The sequence below is a fragment of the Bactrocera oleae genome, chromosome 2 (assembly GCF_042242935.1).
Source record: "Bactrocera oleae isolate idBacOlea1 chromosome 2, idBacOlea1, whole genome shotgun sequence".
NCBI lineage: Eukaryota > Metazoa > Arthropoda > Insecta > Diptera > Tephritidae > Bactrocera > Bactrocera oleae.
Genome location: NC_091536.1, coordinates 23218962 through 23242481, shown reverse-complemented (window position 1 = coordinate 23242481; position 23520 = coordinate 23218962). Strand labels below are relative to the sequence as shown.

The window sequence follows — 23520 nt, the reverse complement described above, 5'->3', positions numbered from 1 at the left end:
CCAAAAAACGCAAATTAGATAACAGAAAATATTTCGACAAAATCTACGAATTATTTCAATAATTTTAATTTCAAAATTTCGTCCGAGCTTGTCAAAGAAAAAAACAAATATAAGGTAGATGTAATAATCGAAAATGGTTTAGAGGGGTGTAAATAATTTCGGTTAAGTATTTCTACAAATTGGAAATTCAACAACTCTCCAATAAAGGTAAACCGTCTGAGGGGATACGAGATCAAACCTACTTCTGGTTTTGAAACCTGTTTCAAAAACTTGTGGAAATGAGTCTCTTTGCAATTTCAAATTCGAAAACTGAACAATTTATTTGACATTGCTTTTACAACGCAATATTACTCTTTTTAAATCGTGTAGTTACATACTTATATATTACAATTTGCTATTTTTTCTCTATTTTTAATTCAAGGCAAGTTTTTAATATTTCTGAGTAGTACTAAGGATACATGAAACTATTGGGTGCTCGTGCGTTTGTATTCTACAACATCTTCCAAATTGACGGGATCACCGCGTACTCGCTCTCTCAACTTGTCATCGGGACTCCACATCTCTTCACCAGTCATTTCCAAATACTTTGCTTCCGCTCTTTCGCGGCATGGACAACAATCAAAATATGATGTATTGCTGCACTTAGCTCGTGACGTGTAATCCGCAAATATAGAACCTTTCATACGACATTTACAAACCTTGATCTTTTCATGTTTTATTTGATCGATTTGGCTATCCGTGGCACGTTTTCGCCAAGGGCATAAGCAGCAACCACAATTATGTGGACAAAACACGTTACCCTCTTCGTCAATTAGTGGACTCGGATCATAACGACACGGCGAACAAATGTGAATGTCTTTGTGTTGAGGTAATGCCTTGTATATTCGATGTTTCACGACAGGCTCTATTTCTATTGGTGGTAATAATTCGCCAGCCTCCGAGCCAGGCATAACCATACACGTGCCGCAAGATCGTCCGCCTCTTGCTGGAGGTGCAAATAAACAAGTACCGCACGTTCGAATGTTCGAGAGTTTGGGTGCTGCTACTAAGCAAGATCCACATGATTTATTTCTACTTGACGGTGAAGAAGTTACAAATTTACACGTGCCACAAGAGCCTTCGGCTGAACTTGTTGTTGCTCCTTGACCACATATGTTACAGGGAGCTCCGACTGGTATTGGCGGGCTTTCTGGACCACGGATTTTTTTACAAATTCCACAAATATCTCTAGAATCGGGTTTTGTTGGTCCCTTCTTACAAATATTACAAGGTCCTTCTATTTCTTCGGGTTCCATCGCAGAGGGACCACTTCTCAGTTGCGAACATATCCCGCATGGTCCCTTTATTTCTTGCATTTGGGGAGATAAGTGATCATGTATTACAGTAGACTCGATTCCCCTTGAACAAATTCCGCATGGCCCTATTTCCTCAACTATAAATGGTGTAACTCCACGAGAACATATTCCGCATGGTCCCGTTTCGATATCCAAAGGAGCAGCTACACCCTTTGAGCAAATGCCACAAGGTTTAGCAGGTTCGTCCACTGCTTTTGAACAAACTCCACAAGGCCCTTCTATAACTCCCACTGGCCCCGCTGACCTTTTAGAGCAAATACCACAAGGAGCTTTTTCGGTTTTCATGGGTGCGTCTACTGATTTTGCACAAATTCCACAAGGTCCTTTTACAACCTCCATTGGAGTCGCTGATTTTTTAGAACAAATACCACATGGAGCTTTTTCTGTTTTCATGGGTGCGTCTACTGATTTTGAACAAACTCCACAAGGTCCTTTCACAACCTCCATTGGAGCCGCTGACCTTTTTGAACAAATTCCACAAGGTGCTTTCGAAGTTTTCACTTCCATTGGAGCCTCTGACTTCTTGGAGCAAATTCCACAAGGAGGTTTTTCCAATTCTGTACAAACTCCACATGGTGTTATAACCTCAATTGGAGCCGTTGACTTATTCGAACAAATTCCGCATGGAGGTTTCTCCATTTGTAAACAAACTCCACACGGCGCATTCATAACCTCCATTGGAACCGTTGACTTCTTTGAACAAATCCCACACGGAGGTTTTTCAGCTTTTACCGCTACGTCAACTGCTTTTGAACAAATTCCACACGGTGGATTAACATTTTCCTTTACAGTCGCTGACTTTTTCGGACAAATCTCACAAGGGTTTTCCTCCCGATTTGAACATACTCCTTTAGACTTAATATGTTCAGAAGGAGTTGTTAATGGACTCACTTTTTCAGGTTGACTCATTTCTATTGGTGGCTTAGGTTTTGAACACACTCCACATGGTCCTTTGGTTTTCAATAAAGGCTCTTCAAACGGTGGTGGTGCCGGAACCTCAGTCGAACACATTCCACAAGGTCCTTTTAAGGCACGTTTGACATCATATTGTTTTTTCTCAACGTTTATTTGATTATCTTGTTGCTGTGGTTTCAATGATGATGGACCTATTGGACATGCAGCAGCGTACGGATGTTGCATTTCCATTTGCTTCTGAAGGCCACCAAAGGGACATGTATTTGAAGATACTTTAGCATCCACTCTAACCGCAGACTTGGGGATCGCTGGAGGAACAAGTACCACCAACGATTCCCTAGTTCTATCACATCGTGAATGTTCATGAAATGTACCCGTTTTCTGTATGGGGGGGGAGAATTCTCGTGGCTGCGGCTGCGGCATGGCAAACTTTCCTTTAGAGCACATTCCACAAGGAGCTCTTATAGAAGCATCCATTTGTTTATTTGAATGTTCACCTCCACGTCCACACAGTACACATACGCCTTGACTTCTTGTTTCCGATACTTGAGGTGATTTACCTGCTCCCACAGATTGCACCGACGACGTTGTTATTGTTGTCAGAAATGGTCCTTTGGTAACAGGTGCTAAAGAAGGTGATAAAAATGCTTCAGTCGAAGGCACTTGCTGACGTCTCACCGAACAAGCTCCTCTACAAGTTCCTTTCGTTTTTACCGTCGCTGTTTCATCTGGCCCACCTAATGTCATTAGTGGTGGTGGCGGCGGAACTTGAATTTGTACCTTCGACGAAACACCCTTGGACGGAGGGGGTGCTGTAAAACCTTCAGCACCGGATAAAGGTAATTGCAGAAAACCCGGTGGAATACCAACCATTTGTTGCAATAAAGCTGTTTGAAAATTAAAAGCTGGTCCACTTCCTTCCATAGGTATACCTACTAGAAAATGATAATTAGTTAAAGTATGATCTTTTTTATGCCGCCTTACAGCTTATTTCCTGTCGTGGGGCTGTAATTATTGCTGTGCGTATTGGCTCCATCGACGAAAACATATTTGGTATTGGATCCCGGTCTAGCATAGCCGGCGGCTTCCTCAATTCGTTTGATTGTTGCGACACCGAGTATGGTATGTTGTGTTGGTGTTGTCCCTGTACGTGTAGTTTCAGTGGTATTGTAAATGTGATTGGATCAATGCGAATATTTTGCGGTGTGGACGATTTATTTGTAGCTACTTTTGCCGTCACCTCCAATTGTACTGTTTGTGTATGAGGTTTAATATTGCGCACATCACATCGACAACGCGAACCGCACTTCCTACGCTCTTTGCGACCGCCACTGTCGAATTCGACCAACAGCGTCTGAGCAGTAAGAATAACTTGTTTGAGTGCATCGCGAAACATTCGCGAATCTTTTACAGGAGGCGGTGGAACACTTAGGCCACACATTGAGGACACCACAGCGTTTGGCTGACTTATTTCAACATCGCTATAGCAATCATAGAAGGTGTCATACTCACTAGGAGTTTCCGTGAAGTTCGAATCAACAAATAATATCTGCGTTGAATTTCCAACGTTTGACGTAGCAGCTTTGGCCGGTTCAGCTCCTGGTCTACACAAAGTCATGGGAGATCGTTTAGCATCTTTATGCAATTGAGCACATTTCGTCCTATTGCCACACGTTGGCCGATTGCAAGACTTTCTATCTGTGTCCATTATGCGATGAATTGCCAAATATTTTTTAAAATTTTTGCGAATTTTTCTTTCTTGTTACAGCAAATTTTGACGAATAGAAGAAATTCGATTAACATTTCACGAAAGTTAAAAATAAATTCATTTGAATTTGTTTCTTTTTTGAAAATTGTACTCGAATAAGTTGATACACAAATGTCAGATATCTAAAAGAATTCGACTGACGTCAAACTCGATTACTCGATTGAAGAAATGAAACATTACGGTGACAGTTCAAACAAGTTCCATTCTATTTGTAAATCAGAAATATGTCACATCCTTGTAGATAAAGAAAAGAAGACGCATTGTTTCCTGATTTCCATTATTTAAGACATTCATTTATTACAAGTTTTCCCCACAACTTACTGTTTTTGGTCATAGGTATTTTGTTGAAATTTGTAGTATTAAAAAGACATATCTCTACTATGTACATACTCGTCATACACTTCCAAATACATTCGATATTTACAGATTTATATTTTTCAGAAATTTGTTCTTTCATTAAAGGTTCCACAATCAAATCCTCAGTGACCAATCTGCAATGACCTTTAGTATTCACATTGGATTCGTCAAGAGGAGTTCATACTCGTTGGTATTTTCCGAGTTGATTTCTCTTTTTACCGGATAGTAAACGGTGCAATAAAACTCCGACTCCATGCGCTTGGTATGGAAGTTCATAAGTTGTTCATTAATTTGATCTTCGATTTGTTGCATGATCTAAAGAATCGCAAATAATCGATCATTAATCAATGCCACTCAAGTAACTGTATGCCAGTGTATGTATGTTTTTAGTGTTTATACGATATATATTGTATATGAGTACGTAATGGGAATACGCACCAGCACCTTAGTCGGCTTGAAGAGCTCCTCAAGAACATGCAGGCATGACATTGCATTCACAAAGTGCTCATAATTCTCGGCAGATACTTGCTCGTTATTGTTGGTGTCGAAAACAGAATATGTTTGCAATATTTCCAGGCCGTCACGAAACTCTTTATCTGCCTCCCAACGTTTAAGTAGGTTCTTATTAAATTCGGTCACCTCTATAGTATCTTGTATGACCGATGTTTTCAGCAGATTGATGAACATACGAGTCTGTGAAGGCACACAATCGAGCATCCTTTCGGGATTCATATCATCATTCACCTGAACACTGCTCTCCCTACTCTCGATATAGATGCCTTCAGTCTCAGTTTCTTTATCGAACTTGTCGAAATTGGTTTCTGTGAAGGCGTCCATTTTGTGATGTGGTTCTGTGGTGTCTTCCCGCAGAGAATGGAAGCTATCGAAACGTTGAAGTACCTCCGATTGACTTATATCAATATCAATGACATCGTGGAATCGAGTGGGTCGACGCGCGTTGAAACACGAAACTATGCGACGAACTCGGGTTTGGAGAACGCGGCGCTTAATACGTCGCTTTCGGTTTCTTTGAGAAGTTGCTAAGGAAAGACGCTTAAAGGTTTCAGAAATCTTAGGGGTCTCACGTGCACCAGTAGAAAGCATGCGCAACTCGGATGGCACCTCGCTAATTTGCTTTAAACATGTGGGTTTTTGTTTGGGGGGCATGAAAATGGGCATGAGACATTCGTCAATAACGAATTGTGGCATCAAAGCCATTGCAATCGTCAAATCTTGCCCATGTGTAGTCTCTACATCATTTTCATTTGCTTCTGGCTCAATATCTATTTCGGGAATCTCAAGATTTTCTTCAGCGATTACATCGTCCGCCGCTAGCTCTGTCTCAGGGCTTTCGGACTTTTGGGGTTTCTCATTAGTATTTTCTATTGTAATGCTTACCTCATCTTCGGGCGTATCGCCATGCAGCAGACTATCTGCCAAACGTTTTACATCGCGTGCCACACTCGAAAACTGTTGGTGTGAAGGTAGACTTGTCTCACATTCCTATGTAAGTGGTTATATACAAATAAGTAAAAGTAAAGAATAAGTACATATGGGTATATAATTAGAAAAAAGAAAATTACCTTGAAATTGCGCAATGCATTCCCTAAACCCGTGCTAGCGGTTTTTAAATCCTTAACATCTTCACGTTTGAAACGTTTTGAAGGGCTACCGCTAAGCTCCTGTGCCAAACTATAGCCTTCTGAACGTTCCAGGCGTTTTTCTAGCTTCTGCACCATCTCCTCCTTGCTTTTGACCTCGTCTTGGAGTACTCGGGTTTTGTCCTCTAAGTCCTTCTCATTATGTTGCAATTTAATAATTTGCTGTTCTAGTGTTGCCACTTCCTCTTTTAGCTCACTGTTTGTCACTTCAATGTGTAGGAATTCTTTTTTTAATTCAAATAGTTGTCCTTGCAGTGATTCCATTTCAGCTAAATTTCTACACTCGGTCTCTGCCTGCAATTTTCGCATAAAGCTCAATTCATCATTCAAAGTCTTATTACGCTTCTTCTCTTGCTCGAGCTGATCAAGAGTAGGCTTTTGCTGTGCCTTTAACGCATCTAATTGCTCCTTCAGACGTTCGTATTCGCAACGCATAAACTCATTATCATCTAGCAAATCGCGATGCTCCTTCGAGACGCGTACAAGACAGTTCTTTAGTTCGCTCTCAGCGTCTTCCAATTGACAAATCTTTTCATTAGCCGCTCGTGCATCATCGCGCAGACAGTCCTGAAGTTTCTGTATTTTCGCCTTAAGGCAGCACTCCTTGGCACGGTACGCTTCTTCGCGATCCTTGTATTGGCGTTCCAGTTCCACCCAATGAGTGTCAGCCGATTCCATGGCTTCGTAGTGACGAGAATTTAAATCTTTAATCTGATTTCGCAAACACTTAACTTCCTCTTTCAGGTATTGGCACACACAATTAGGCACTTCAGGAGTTTCATTTCTATAGGTCTGATTTTCGCAGTTAAAGTTTGCTATTGGAGATGCGTGATCGAAGTGATTACCCGAAAACGCGGGGAGTACATCATTCACGCGATCGGTAACCATTGGCATTACATTACCCATTTTATTATCAATGTCCTCACACAATTCTATCTTGTATGTTTTTCTCGATATACCTGGTTGATATGGATTTTCGTTGGTATGATTGTTTGTCCAATGAGAGTACGCCACCGTGGTGTAGTAGGCTACAATTAAGGGTATCAAACTATGAAGTATCTCAAGATTTTCTTTGGCTTTCTGCTTATCTTCTTCAATATGACGAATCTGCGTCTCACTAACGCCTAAATCTTCGCGTAAAATCAAACACTCAGAACGACAGTCTTTATATTTGGCACTTAGTGCCTCCCTGGACATCTCCAGCTCAACGTTGCGCTGACTGAGTATTTCCAGTTCCACCTCCAGCCGTTGTAGACGTAAACGTGTATCGTTTTCAGCCTCTTCGAATTCGCACTTCTCCTCCTCAAGTGTTAAATTCTCACTTTCTAAAAATTCAACTCGGTCTCTAAGTTCCTTCAATTCCTTCTCTAATAAAATCTCACGTTGCAGACGATCAGCTAACCGCTTGTTCTGTAAATCGCCAGAACTCTCATATATAAGTACTTTGCTTTCCAAAAGCGCGAGACGATCTTTGTAATACTGCAATTGTTTTTGTTCGCTTAAATTTGGTGAGTATTGAGAGGTGTTCGGCGAACGGGCAGGCAAATTAAGGACTCCGCTTTTGCGCGTCAAATCAGTGCACTGGAGCTTTTGAAGTTCGTTGCAGAGATCCCGTGCAGCGTGGGTAACGCCACTCTCGTCCTCAAAATCGGTCTGCGTACAGACGTTATTCTCACTAACGTCGCTCAAGAAATCAGACTCCACGAATACCCCACTCTCACTAAGACTGTTGCTCTGCCAAGATTGGCGAGACTTGCGTGGTGAATCTGTTGGTGTATTGGTGGGCACCAGCTGATTGATACTACAATTATTATTGTTGTATGCGATCTGATGCTGCGGTGAACTATTGTAGGGCGAAACTGTGGCAACTATGCGTGCTGCATTGGGCGATGATGCGGCAGATGGAGCAGATTTTGTGGCCGATTTTGTATTTGAATTGTTGCTACTGCTGACTTCGTGCGTGGATCGAGCACTTGACGCTGAGGATGCTGAGCCGTAATCCGATATACGCGATTTTACCTTTAATTTTCAGATGTTTATTAAGGGAAAAAAGTAATAAAACTCGTTTTATTTATGTTATAAATACACGTAATTTAAATGTTGGAAAAATTGTATTTTTATTTTATTTTACTAAATAAGAAATGTTTGAAATATATTTATATGCGATGACTATTGATAAAATTTTCAAATGCATGTTCATACAATTCAAATAAATATACAAACATCACATTCTATAGCAACTGAGTAGACCCACAATCGATTATTCGCTTATTGATGCTTACCATTTCCAAACTGCTGGCTTCGTCGCTTGAGCACGATGTCGTATTTAACGAGTTTGGTTCGCTGCGCTGCGCCATCATGTCCAAATGCTGCACCAATTGAATCAGCTGTTGCAGGCAGTGCCTGTCGTCGCTATCTAACGCCGACTTCTTTAGCATTTGTGTGATGCGATGGCGTAGCTCTTCATTGGCGGGATCCGTTAACTGTAATACAAAACAAGATAAGATTTAAAACCTTAATTTTGTTGAATACATGTTTTAAATAATTACATTGACTTCATGTTCGTCACGCTGCTGACTATGTGAAGATGCGATGCCCGAGTTCATGTTTGCATCACCGTTGCCACATTTCCCGAAGATCATCTGCATTGGATCTTCCCGACTCGTCCAAATATCCTTTGCAGTGTTTGCTGTGACTGTTTGTGACCTGTCTGTTGTAGTAGGGCTGGTTGCATGGCTCTGCAGTGACCACTAAAAAGAAATATGTAAATATATTTTATTAATAAATCATACAAATATACAGACGACTGGATATATGAACAACACATGAATGTAAAATATCTGTGCTTTGGAGAGTTGTAAATATGAACAGCCAACAAGTGCAGTAAGAAGCAACACAATCAAAACTTTGAATACGGTCCTTAAAAAATAAATCAATAGTCGCACTGCCCTCCCTCCCACAACCTATGTATGTACAATGCTGGGTGTTAACTTTGTTGAACCCAAGAGGGAAAACGTTTAGTTCAGCAGAAATCACAAAAACAATAGTGGCTCAAAAATATTAAACGAACATTTAAGGCGCACCAAAGCTTGAATGTAACCTGTGAAATGAAGACTTGAGGTGTTTGTGCTTGCGTTTGTGCTTGAGAGCTTTTGGATACAGAGAAATGCAAGATTCAGTGGCAATCAGCTAGCAAATGCTGCACACAAAGTCATAGCTTCGCTTATTTGGCAATAAAATAATCGTTGCATTATTAAGCGCCATAATTTTTTTGCATCGCTTGCGTGTTACCACCAACACCGCCAACAAGTTGCCGCACAAAAACCAGCTGCGTGTCTGCACTTCACCATTCGCTGATCACTCTTCACCGTTTCACTGGTTTTGGTGTTGATTTGCACAATTAAAATGCACTCAGCTGCATCTACAACAAACACACGCTCATTTGTTCGGGTTTTAATTTTGTTTAGTCGTATTTTGTCTATTCATAAATGTTGCATTCGATTGAACTTCTGCGCAGTCGTACGCTTGGCGAGGTTTGTTAGTTGGTCGGTCGGTCGGTCGGTTGTCGGTGGATAGTTTAATTGATTTTCAACTCCAATGATTTTTAAGGTTTGCAAATATACTCACTTACGGTATATTTATTGTTGTTTTTCTCTGTATAAAATCTGAAAATTGCGGTTAATAGTTTTTCGCAAAAAAAAACCTGAGCTAAGCGAAATAGGGGCAGCGCGCTTCATAGAAATTTCACAATATTTGCAGCCCAAATGGTTGTGGATGAATTCCGAGATTACTGCCAATGGACATGTGCGCTGTAGAAAGTTTATGAATGTACTTTCGGAAGGAAACAACGATTTCATATCTGTTCATCAAGAATTATCGCCGTTAAAGAGATTAAAATTAAATTGCGATTTATAAAAGTAATGAATATTTGATGAATTGTAATTTTATATACATAAATATATATGTATGTGTTTTTCACCCGATTGTAGTAGAAAGCATGCCATTCTAACACTGTCATAGAAGGGTATGAAAACATTTTTATCTTGATTTTTACCGATCAGTTTAGCATAAAGCTGCCATATGCTATAGTGATCCGAGCTGAACATTATGTTCGAAGATTGAAGCGTGAGGAACTAGTTCGCGTATATATAATGACCTTACGGTACTAGGTAAGTTGATATCGGTGAAGATACGCGAAAATTCGAGATAGTTTTTGAACAAAGCACGTATTTGGCCAAAAAAAAAACACAGTAATGGTGCCGTAGCCACCGTATTATACAGATCTGGCCCCCTGTGACTTTTTTTTTCCCAAAACTGAAGAGACCCATGAAAGGATGACGCTACGCTACGATTGAGGGGAGTTAAAAACTGCCTCGAAGACCGAAGGAGAAGCTGAACAAGATCACAAAAAATTACTTTTTAAGTTCTTTGAGGATTGAATAAAACGCTGGCATAAGTGCATTATATCTATGGGTGATTACTTTGTATGGAACAAAATAGATAATCATGAATAAATAAACACTTTCCTAAGAAATACAAAACTCTCCATACTTTTTGAACAAACCTCGTATACCTCATAGGGTCTCCAACGTTTTCTGGATATTACAAACTTCATGGCATACTTAACATACCCTGTTTAGGGTATGACAATTGCATTTACGCATTACTTGCAAATACGACTAAAGCATGACAAGAGTGATAGTGCAATCGCTTCCCAATAACAGTTACATATATGCGCTAAGAAAATTTTCGCTCGCTCACGTGCTAAGAATGATGATTGAAAACAAGTGGCCTAAAATATTTTAATGTGTGCCCGTTGAGCATTCTTTTAGTAAAATGTGAAAAAGTATAACTGTTAGCCACCGTTCGCACAGTAGTCCATTCAAATCTTTCACAATACTCAACTAAGCTAAGTAGTAAGTATTTCACACACATTTACACAATTTCCAACTGGAAGTCATTGTTGATTTAGCATAATTAATGAGACTACCTAACTCATTAGGAACTTAATGCCACTTCACACTTCATTAATTGATAGATAGATATAAAATGAAAAAATAGAATGATAATTAAGTAATAAAATGCTGTCACATGGTGGTTTTGCGTTGCGTTGTCCATTTGGGACGCGGACCGTGTAAAATAGGTCAAGTAAATAGGTTGAGAACGTAGTACGTAAGAACGGTAAAACTCTTTGAATCAGTACCGTTTGAAAAATAAATAGTTTTGTAAATGTGACGCAATCCAATTATTGGAGAAAGTAATGATTTCACGTAGTAACTTAAAGATTAGTGACAATGCATTATAATTCTAGGACCAAATAACAACACCAACAATGTTTAAACAGATGTCGTGATGTCTGGTCTAATAGATGCGCGCCCTACCTTTACGTAATTGCCTCTAGACTCTAGAGTCAAGAGCAATTTCAAATCAGTGCTGTTAATCACCAATCAGTAACACAAAAGTAAAGGGCAAGCTCAGCTTAACCGTCTAGAAACTCAAATGCTTCTAAGTAACACTTGCGTATATAATATTCTCGATGAATGTTTTAATAATCGTGCAAATGTAAACGAGCTCTCAAGTGGCTATTGTAATTTTCCCTTTCAAATACTGTTGTGTGCGTAACTAATAAGATTTCAACGCATAAATAATAATAACGTCTCGTCAAGCCGTCTAGCAAGCACTTACTAATTTACCGAGTATTAAACAAATACGAGTAACTCGCTTTCTACATCAGCATTTAAAACAGCAAAAAATTTAATGTTAAAGGTAAATATTTATGTTCAAAAGAGTTTCGCTGGGAAATTTAGTAAATTTCTACAATTAAACCGACAAATGGTGATTAAAAGCAGAAGTGAATTTCATTCAGCGGCCATTAATGTGTTGAAGTAGCGACTAAACTTGTTCCTATGATTAACCTGTGAATCAAGTGCCGTTAAATCTTCCATGTTATAATGGAAAAAAGACAAGTATATATGGAAGACTATTTTTGAATGCGAATTAAACGAAGATTTATTGTATTTACCAATCAACTGAGACAAAATGTTTTCATCAAAGTGTTTAATTGCATGCGCCCAAATTCAAATCAGTATCCTTGTAGTAGTTAATAGTTCGAAAGCTTTATGATTTGTTGTTCACCATATAGATTTATACATGCTATATGTGACTCATTATTGTTTTTGGTTTTCAAGTTGGTGGTGCAGCTGTCATTCGCCTGATAATGAGTACCAGCGCTTAGAGCAAAAGGTGAAGACTGCCAAAGCAATCTGCAATAGACCACCCTTTCAATCGACTAATCATTCGGCCCACATTGATTATTAGACACTTGAAAAGTAGACAGAAACAAGTTGCAACGAGCTGCTGACTGTGGCATAGATAATTTATCAATTAACGCTTATATAATTCAATTGTAGAATATCAGTTTCATGGACAGCATCGCAAAGATGAAAGAAAACGATTAAGAAAAATGTGAATCAATTTTAAATACCGTAAAATATATGGTTCATAAATTACTAGTCAAATTAGCGTAGCTCTTAGAAGAAGTCCAAGACTTTATACTCATAATTAGGTGTGCTTACATATAACGATAGTGGCGCCGAGCGGCTACCAGCTGGCTTGCTACCGACAAGTCACAATTCAATCAGCCAAACAAAAGGCTTGCGGGAAGGCGAAACCATAAACACCTTGGCTGAGTAAATGAGCCATTTATATGTAAATCATATGTATACACTCATATACATATGTATGTATATATGTAATACAATCGAATCCCGCTAAGATAAACCAAGCGAAATAGACGGGCTTCAGTTGTAAAAAAATATTAGCAAAGAGTCAAGGTAAGTAAGAAATGCAGGAGAAAAAGTTAAGAATCAATAAGCTGCATCCATTACAAAAATATTACATTTCTATACAACTCTTGCAACATAATTCGGTAACAGTATGTTACTATATATGTTTGTATAATGTATAAACGGTTGAACTATGTTGAAGATTTTACAACACGAAGGCGTTGTTTGATATCCATGCTTCCTGTTAGCATAAAATTATTGGATAAGTATATTCATCGAATTTGCTACAGATTATAATCTTGAGATGTAACCAAAGATTCTCCAGGCAAAAGATCTTAAGGTAAATACGAGGGGAAATATATTTATTAGACTATAAGCCTCACATACCCTGTAAACGGTATATTATGTTTGCCACGATGTTTGCAACACCCAAGCGAAAAATATATACTCGTAAAGTATACTTATAAATGACTAGCGTGACGAGCTAAGTCGATTTAGCCATGTCCGTCTGTCTGTCGGTACGGTATATACGCGAACTAGTTCCTCAACTTTTGAGACATCAATCAGAAATTTTGCACACGTCCTTTTCTCCCCAAGAAGCTGCTCACTGCCGATATCGGATCACTATAGTAGTATATAGCTGCGATACAAACTCAACAATCCAAATCAACTTCTAGTATGGTTAACCTTTTATTTAACAAGATCTCTGAAGAAATGAACATCCTACTACTAAAGCATATAGCTGCATACAAACTAACAGATCAAAATCAACATAAATTTTTTTATACATTTTAATGCTATAAGAAATGCGCATATGACGGGTTATATGGCTTTGGTGCAGCTCTCTCCCCACCACACTAGGGTCCCTTCTACTACTACTTCACCCACTTAGATTAATCATCAGCTGATCAATTTCGTTTCGAATGTGTAGATAAGCACTTTTAGGCCTTGACACCTATCAAAACTTGTGGTAAATAAAAAACTTTCATGCGGAAGAGTGGCAGCTTGCTAACTAACCGTTGGGAAAAATAATAAACAAACAATATATCTCTTACCTATGCCTCATATATATGCTCTTCATGCATGCACCACTATTTATGGTTGTTATTTATTTGTAGAATTTCTATTTTTGTGTCATTCGCGCGAAAGTTGGCGATCGATATTGCTGTGTAGGTGTACATATATTTCCGTGAAATGGCTTAATGACCATAACTTAGTCAACTGGGTCTTATCCACATGTCATTGTTATGGTCACAATCACTTGGCGCCACACAAAAACACCCACACACACTCACACATAACACAAGAAATTACGCTTTGATTGACTTTTGTTATAACAAAAGCTGCCCAAAAAGAACCTGCTGTTAATGAGAGCACCTGTCAAATGCCAAATAACAGCAAAGGTAAAGCTTATACTTAATATAAAGCTTTGTTTATCAGCGAAGGGTTTTCCAAGGAAAATAAACTTGGGCGGACACAGAATTTTTTATTTACCATATATATCTAATTATGTCTACAGAATATCAACTAATTGCAGTAAAAATATTTTATTTTTGTTCGCAAAACATGGCTTCGGCAGAAAGACCTTTCCTAGGTTAGAACTGAATCTCTCTATGAAGGCAACGAAGCACTGATCACAGGCGACCTATGCAAGCTTGCGCTGTCAATATAAAAGTTGGCAGTTGCATCATCATCAGCAGTGTTAAACACTCAATATTACATATACATATGTATGTTTGTATTTAAGAAAGAATTGTCGACTTACTAAGCAAATAAAATCGTCGTCACAAAGCATCGCAATTCGTGTACGTGACCGTCTTCAATCACCAATTATATTCCAATGAGATGTTGAGATTGTTGCTGTTGTTTAAATATGGTGATAGCGTTGGTGATTGTATTATATATAGATACTTTTATTCTAATTCATATATGAATATTAATACTTGTCGCTGTGAGTTGAAATTAAGTTGCTACTACACTTTTAAAGTGCAAAAGCATCAAATGACTTTGTTGTTTTACCGCTTGTCTGTATCGATCTTCTTGTTGATTTTTTTTTTTGTACATACATATGGGTACTTGTTTTTGAAAATTTCGAGATTAATAAATTGATATTTAACCGCGAGAATGCTGCGATGAATCCGATGTAGCATTTACTGTGGCCGTTTTTAACGAAATATTAAACGCTATGCGATCTAACCAATTTATTATTGTATTTTTACGCTGTTGCTACTTTGTAATTTCAGCGGAGCACTGAAATTCATTTAGCTGACGTAATGCGCAGACGAAGCTGGTTGTGTTAGATATTGATTTTCAATGCGCTGCAGCTTCTCGCCCTTCCTTTCAATACAATTTTTTCATTAACGAAAAAAATTTGCTTGAAGGATAATAAGCAAACGGAGCAATGACGAGCGTTTAATTTTTATCTTTCACTATATTGTTTACGTTTTTCGCTTTAAACACATTCAGTTTTGCCTAAATATGCTGATTATCAGAGATACTAGGCTCTTAGTAATTTCTAAATTGTGCCAATGTTCTGCTAACAATTGCATTTGTTTATTCCCTTGTAAGTTTTGGGTTGATGTTTGCCAGCTGGTAACCGACAAGTTATTTTAGGATGTAGACGACTCAGTGACTTACTGCCACACAAGCAAGTTGCTTGACTGCTCACTTGAAATACATTTTGGCACGTATGTTTATATATTCGCGATTTCTTAGAGTTCATTTCACTTGCATTGAATCACTTTACGTTCGAGTATCTGTCGGCTGACAGCTTAAAATAACTCTTTTATTATATTTATATTTTTTTAAACTTTCCTAATCAATGACTCTTTTTTTCTAGCAAATTTAACACTTGTTAATTGTCTAAAAAATCAATATTGCTTTCCTTAAACTTCTTTAGCGAAAATTCGTCACTTTTTTGGCGCAAAAAAAGCATTAACAGCGCCATGAATGCTATGTGCTTATACATAGCTACATATGTATATGTACACGAATGATGAATATATGCGAAATTCAAAATTCATACGCGAAACTTGTAAGCATGCGCAGTTCTACACGTTTGGCGGTGAACTAAAACAACGCCACATGAGAATTTGGCAATTAGGTGCTGAGTGCAGTAGAGCGCGCCACTCGTTGTTATTTGTAGGCGCTTGTTTTTTCCATTTATTGTCACTCAAAGTAGTCGCAGATGTTATCACCGCAAAACTCGGCGCATTTGAGTGGCTTTGCGTTTGTTTTGAGTATTTTCCACAAGCGCGTCGAATGGAGCACGTTTTTCGCTATGACAAATGCAATAAACGCTAGCTAACTGGTTTAAGCGTGCTTTGCCACCTCCCCTCAATGTTCACTTCCACGGGAATTTCGCGCGCTTGCGTTGTTTACTTGGCCGCATTTGGTGATTTTTCTTATCTCTTTTTGCTTGAACGGCGTCGAAACTCGAGACCAGCGACAACAATACAAAGCATTGTACGCCAATTGAGAAGCAAGCAAGGAAGTAGCATATTGCTCTCCACGTCACCCAGTGCGCCTCGTTTTTGGCGCTATTCGGTCGACAACCCATTCATTCGCCTGGTTGTCGTTAAAATATCTTAGTGTAATGTTAATTTCGCTGTATGTATGTGTGTGTTACCATACACATTCGCCGTTCTAACCGCATCTATTCCCGCATTTCGTAGCGCTTTTGTTTGGCCACGACATGACAGCAAGCCTCTGTTGCCCCCTTTGCGGTAACAACACACTCCTAACACAGTTTTCGAAAGACGTACTTTTATGGTGCCGCGCCTCGTACAAATACAAGTTTAGGTACATGTTCTTCTATTTGTATTGTTATTCTTATTTGTGTCTTATGCATGCATACATTCTATATAAGTTGTATTGTCATTGTAGGTAAGTAGGAGCCATAAATATTTTCGCATTGTCAGATATCTTATGTGCTATAAGTACACCACAACCATACATATTAGAGTGTTCAATATTTCCAATTAGATTTTGCAGACGTCTCCTGATCAACGTAAACAAGCCCTTTATTTGCAATTTCGACGATGTCAAAATCAGGTTTCTTTTTCCATGTACAATATATAACATGCGATTTTTGATCTGTTGCAGTAAATTTTTTTATTTCCGAAGCAAGCAGACCTACAACTTTGAAAAAATAATATTCTCACACAAAATTTTCCGCGCTACAAAAAAGTTCTTAGTGGATTTTTCCATAAAAACATTTGTTCAAAAGTTAGACGCAGTTAAAGTTATGCATCAAATGTACCGAGCATTTACAAAAGTTCTTTATAAATTCTATGTTGCTCATACGTCATGGTACTAAACAGATATGGTAAATGCTCAACTACTGAACTTCAGTGAATTTTATGTATAACTTAAACTCTGTATAACCCTATATGTTCATTTGTACGTTTTTATGAAACAAATTATTAAGACCTCTTTTGTAGAGTGGAAATTTCGTATTTGAATCTTATTTTTTCGTTATATGCTTACTTACTTTATGCAAAATATAAAAAAAATCTCATGTTATATCCACACTTGGGAACTAACGGACAGCCTAATGCTCCATACAACACAACCATTAACATAAACATTAGGGTGGAGCGAAAAAAAAAATGTGTTTGCTTAGCCTGAGGGTAAAATCTGTAGATAATAAAAAAATAAATTTTTTTACAAAAAAAAAAAATGTTCAACATCTAGAGGGCCGCAATTAGTTTTGAAGTAAGTTTTCGAGTTAAAATTTTTATTTCGTCAAAAATTTTTGATAAGTGTTCTAGAAGCTGTGGAGAGTTCTCTTTCTAGCCACTTAAAAGTTATCAACTTAAAAAAAAATTGTTGTGGTAATTATTGGAGTTTTAAAAAAAGTCTTAAACGACAACATGCTTTCCCTAAGCGTTAAAATAAATTTTGAGTCAAAAACCGTCACATTCGGTAATTTTTATATAAATGTAAAGAGTTTAAACCAAATTAATTTTTTTTTTGTCCAAAAAAAAGTTTAACTCGAAATTTACTTAAAAACTAAGAGGGCCGCCTCTAGATGTTAAAAAAAAAAAATTCGCTCCACCCTAATACACATAAGTATATTTATGAACCAACGGTAACAATGACACATATCAACATATTTAGATTTGTATTCGTATTTCAACCATCGACACATTTTGTTTTTTTTGTTATTGTCAGAATTAGAAATGAAAAATGTCTAATGAGTTCTCACTGATGTTAGGTTTTTGGGTTTTTAATAACTAGAGTTTTTGCACACTATATTTGAAGGAACGACATATTAATGTATCTGAAAAAAAATGTATGGTTCTTTATATGATTATAAAGAAATTAGTTATATAAAGTTCTTAGTATTTCTATTGTAGTATTTCCTGCTGGCATTTACCCGCAGCAATGGCAACTCAAATAGTTCACAAGCGCATTTATGGTCATTGTTAGATTCGACACGACATTATTGCGTATTGTGGCAATACCTGGTTCTATGTGAGCTAACCGCAGGGCTAAGCTAGAGCAAGAAAATATTTACAATTTTTATTCGCAAATAATCAAAAAACCTCTCTCGAGGTTGCTTGTGCGGGCGACATGAAATTGTGTCTATTTATAAGTATTATATTATGCCATTTGAGATTACTCGCATTTAAAGACATGAAATATTTTGCTTCATTTACAATTTATTACGATATGCTATTGTTTGGACAGGCGCTTATGTCGCTTTGTATGTAACGCGGCATTGCTGCGAGTATTCGCACATGCGCACAATTCGCTTACGTGCGACCATTTAAAGCGCATCAATAAATCACTCAAATGGCAAGTGTGTGTGGGCTTGCTGCTGACTTAAGGCATTCAAGCCGCCAGCGAGTCTGTAGTTCAACTGTGCATATACTTGTACATATGTATGTTGTTGCTGTACGCAAAAACAAGTTGTGTGTGTCATCAAAGACGCGTTAGTGCCGCATCAGAAAAATCGGTATTTTTAGACAAAGCTAGTGCTTGTGGGCTGGCGAGCATCTAAAAATGGCAAATCTTTCGGTTCTTGCTATAATTTTTAAATGTTTGGCGCGAGTTTTAGTACTTAAATGTAGTGTAGCAACTCTGCATTGTTTAGAAGTTTGTCGCCAAACTCTTTGGTTTTTCATCTTACGAAATATTACATGAACAAAATCAAAAGGGATACGTGAATGCTTCTTTTGCAATGAAAATGCAAAACGAAATGCAAATCAGTTTTTAGGTATGCTTTGTACTTTTCTAAAGCGTAAGGTGTATCTGTGCTGGCTAGTTTTTTGTTTTTTTTTTTTTGCTTTGTGTATTAAATGCTTATCTTCAATGTATTTAATTAGAAATTCAGTACAGTTTGGCTTAAAGAGATACCATCTTTTGTGTATTGGCCAAACTAGTCACGTTTTGCAGAAGCGGCCAAGCTTTCATTGTTTAGGAGTGCCAAAGATGATACTTCTCCAATAGTATATCAATTATTGCATTATCTAGCTATATCTATGATTGCAAAGCGCAACAACTCACGGTTTATTTCAATGCAGTAGAGTGCAGCCGACATTTTATACACATTTACGTATTTATTTTTCTTAAGTGGTTATATCCACTTATGAATTTCAAAAAACTGATTTTTTTGCATCTATATATATCGAATGTACATTTATTTGAGAATATTCTCCAAATTTTGAAGTGGTTTCGGCAAATAGTTTCAGATACATCAGAGTATTTGCAAGAATTTTTCAACTCTGTGTAATCGGTACGCAAAACTTTAAACGCGTTTTGCTCGAAACAATGTTTTTAGATTCGGTGAGCATAATTCGAGCATTACCTATATTTTTCTATAGTAACAATAAATGTTTATGGTTTTTGCATTTGAGATAATTTTAGCAGAAATATCTTGCTCACCGCCAGACACCAATTTTTGCAGTTCTTTATGGAGATCGGCTACGAGAACAAGGTAATCGAAAATTTTTAAAATTGAATCGCCGATTATTAATGGGCAGGAAATTTTTTAAATTTGTATTATTTTGCATTTTTTATTTTTTAAATAAAATGCTTTTTCAAAAAAAATCACAAAAAAGTGCGTCCTCTCCGACTTATAAGTGGATATAACCCATTAAGTATATTCATTTTAGTGTGATGGGTTCATTTTTCCATTTTTGTACAACTTTTACAAATGAACTGAATCTTAAAATCCCACTTTTTTATTTCTGAGATTTTCGTTTATTTATTACTTTTATCATTAATGGCAGCAAAAATTCAATGACGCAAACAGCGCGATCACATAAATAAGAGGGTGTGCCATGCTACCTGACAGCCATCTGTAGCTAAACAAAAGCAAAATAATTCAAAGCAAAAGCCAACAACATCGCTCAGTACATGCAAAACAGTTATTTTGTTTTGTTTTGTTAATGAATGCTGGCAAAGCAAGCGTGTGCATTTTGAATAGTTTTGTGATTTATCACATGATGCCAACAATAACCACGACTGTTCGCCAATCAGTCAAACAAGTGACAAACGCAGTTAAATTTCGAATAGATTTGGCACTTCGTAAGTAATTCAGCACGCATGCGCACTTCAGCAAATTTTTTTGCGGGCACTCTCATTGGCGAATCGGGCGCTGTCAATTGCTGTGCGAAGCAGCTGTGTAGCGAATGACTCAATTCGTTATCGCACCGCCTGAGCGAACGTCACCAAGTTCATTCATCGCAATTCCGCCGACACTGCACACCGCCTTGTGACGGTCAGCAAGCAAATCTATATTGACTTAACACCGCGTTGCCGCCGACCCGAGTGTTGAAAGCGCACAACTTTTGGTGGCAATTCGGTGGTGAACAAATTGTCAGTGGCGCATAGCAGGCAGCAGCAAATATCGCAAATCTTTCAAGTAAATAAAAAAAAAAAAAACCAAAGAAAACCATATGCAACAAGCGCGTTCACACGATATTCGGTTCGATTCTGTCGTGTCATGAAAAACTATTCAATGGACCAATTGTGTGTACGTGAGAGAAATGTAAGAATGGCTACATAAATGTTGAGACGCAGAACAGAAAATAGAGGCAAAATAACAAATGCTTTATTAGTCATTTAAGCACGTGTAGTGTTTTAAGCAAATGTATTGAGCGCATGTGCAATGTGTCTTTCGAGTAGTTTCAAACTTGAAATCGTAGAAATCTTATGCTGACTAATCTAACTTTAGACTTGACAACTTAAATTTAATTATTATTGCTTTATTATTGTTGTACCTAGAGGAGACATTACAATTACAATAATTTTCTCTCAACCGTGTTAGTGGGCCTGTATTGAGCTTCGTAGCTGGGCGGAGTCGTTGGCGTTATATGACTCAAATACTGATTTTAAATATATTATTTAGAAATTTGATATTTTTAATATTTTGAGATTGTCTCTAGGGAATGCCAGTTACAGTAAATAGCAATAAAATTTAGTTTTTAAATATTTTAAATAAAATTTAAGAGCACACCAAGTGCCCTACTACTCGAAATACTTTAAAAAATAACATACTAAAATTTTAAATCAATATCTCAAATAGTTTTTGCGTTGCAATTTTCTAATTTGCAGGCGCTCAATTCAACCAGCTTCTCTCAACTACTCGGAGACAAATGATCCGATCACTATCAAATTATTTCTGAATGTTCTCTATATACGAGAACGTACAATAGATCGCCATACAATGACCAACCAGTTTTTTTTATTGGATCAAAAATTTTATTTTGCCAGGCCAAAAACAACTAAAGTTTTGGACAAAATTTGTTTTATCAGTTTTTAAATTTTTTTCGACCGTAAGCCATTGTACGGAGAGCATATTCCAGTAGAGAATTTATTTTAAGCTACATCCGAAAGAGAAGCACAGCAGCAGTACTTGAAGACGTGTAACTCGAAAAATAGTGATTTTTTGCTTCAAAACTTTTACTGTATACTCATAAAATATGCAAAAATATACATTAAAATTTTTAAATAAGCGCTTAAATTATTGTTTAACCAGAGAACTTAGAAGCAGAGAATGTTAATGAATATTTATTAACAGCAGAGAACGTAAATGAATTTACATTCTCTGTTAACAGTTAACTTTCCGCTGTTAAACATATTCACATAGTATTTTGTAGCCTACACTCAGGCGTTATTTAACGCTCAATATCACATCCGCTGTGATAAGTGTAGCATACTTTTAGGCCCTACTCACCTTGTCGTTGTTCTCTTCCAGTTCAAGTATACGGAATTCTAACAGTTCATTCTGTTCACGCAACTCGTCCGCCTCCGTGCTCAGCTGATGCTCCTGCTCCTCAAGTTGTTTTATACGCACCATAAGTTGTTGTAATGCCGCATTATTATTATTCATCTGCAAGTAAATGAAACACAAACGTTTTATGCGCGAAAATTAAGCAAAAGCAATTGCACAACTTACCTCCAAGCTGGACTTTTCGGCGTCGAGAATATGCTCCTTGGCCAAATTCAGTTCCGCATGCAAGTGTTCATTTTCCTTTTGCAGTATTTCATTATCCTTTTGTAGCTTCTGCAAGTCGGTGCTGTAAGTGCGGATCTGCAAAGCGATGAATTGAGCGTTATGTAAGTCAGTTAGCTAAGACATAAAAAGTGAGATTTCAGAAAGTTCAAGTGCAGCCTCCAAATGGAATTTTTACGACCGCTAAAAACTCTTTTATTTTCGATTGCGTATATTATGTTACCCACACATATTCATTCTCTATACCATATATTATTCATATTCAGCCCCACCTCAGCGTCGCATGTTTATTAAGCTAAGATCATAAACATCGCCGTTAACTTACGCTAATGCTGCACTCAATGCAAGGCTGTGTGTCTCTGGCTTATGGATTGCATTAAGCGCATTTCTCGACGTCTGCCGCCATTTCAACTCTTCAGACGCCAGCGCAATATACAAATGCGCAATAAAAAATGGAATACAAACACCAAACAGAACAACAACACTTCTAGCAAAGCAAAATCATAAAATCCTGAAATATTGCCCTACTGATTATGCTAAAACTGTCGGCGGTCATAAAAGGCGCAAAAGGATCGGTTCGTATTGTAAGTCTAGCACAATGTTAACATAGTGGGATGGGACAGTGTGACGATGTCATACTATATAGTTTATATAAATATTTGCATTAAAATTATTAAAATATCTTTGATGTCTTGATTTCAATTATAAACATGTTTTTTATATTTAATCATATATTGCAATGAAAAAACTTTAAAAAGTAGTTAGTCGAATCCCAGCATTTTCTTGGAGAGAAAAGGAAGTGTGCAAAATTTCATATTTATATCTCGAAAGCTGAGGTACCAGTTCGCATATGTACAGACAGACAGATGGACATGACTAAATCGACTCAGCTCGTCACGCTAATTATTTAAAAACTTAGTGGCAATTCCCTGTTCAGGTATAAAAAAGTGCAAAGAGTCGTTGCATAGTGAACTTCTTAACCCAATGCCTTCTTAATCGTAAGCATTATGGTAATGCAGGTGATATTGGCAGCAGTCTTACAACATTTATTGTTGTGTACAAGCGGTAGAGTCATTATATGCACTCAAATGCAGTCAGAGGCAATTGGAAACTCATCTTCATCAATAGATTCATGTCCATCGGTCAAAACGATGGGAAAGGGAAACCGCAGTATTTTTTTCTTATTAAATTAATTAAATATTAATTCGTGCTG

At 37.5% G+C, this 23520-nt stretch overlaps 2 protein-coding genes across 5 annotated transcripts in view; both read right to left on the bottom strand.

Annotated features, from left to right (window-relative positions):
- Nucleotides 1-23520, bottom strand: part of Pif1A (PFTAIRE-interacting factor 1A) — an 88752-nt gene that overhangs the window by 293 nt on the left and 64939 nt on the right. For 2 of the 3 annotated variants that reach the window (XM_036377363.2, XM_036377366.2), the window contains 7 exons: nt 22251-22385; nt 22029-22184; nt 8606-8806; nt 8339-8539; nt 5979-8075; nt 4834-5898; nt 4299-4710 (listed from right to left, as the gene is read on the bottom strand). In XM_036377363.2, the coding sequence (XP_036233256.2) occupies nt 4549-4710; nt 4834-5898; nt 5979-8075; nt 8339-8539; nt 8606-8806; nt 22029-22184; nt 22251-22385 (4017 nt within the window). In that variant the 3' untranslated portion in view covers nt 4299-4548. Of the gene's footprint in view, nt 1-4298; nt 4711-4833; nt 5899-5978; nt 8076-8338; nt 8540-8605; nt 8807-22028; nt 22185-22250; nt 22386-23520 lie in introns of those variants that run through there. The other variant, XM_070112136.1, reaches the window with a different exon arrangement.
- On the bottom strand, nt 295-4082 carry LOC106618113 (uncharacterized). Of its 2 annotated transcripts, none has more exons than XM_070112139.1 (2): nt 3255-4082; nt 295-3202 (listed from the first exon to the last, which is right to left on the bottom strand). In XM_070112139.1, the coding sequence occupies exons 1-2, from the start codon at nt 3976-3978 to the stop codon at nt 465-467; spliced, it is 3462 nt and encodes a 1153-aa protein (XP_069968240.1). In that variant the 5' UTR covers nt 3979-4082; the 3' UTR covers nt 295-464. The 2 variants fall into 2 exon arrangements, with proteins under 2 accessions (XP_069968240.1, XP_014091167.3); XM_014235692.3 differs by having other exon boundaries at nt 295-3205; nt 3255-3776.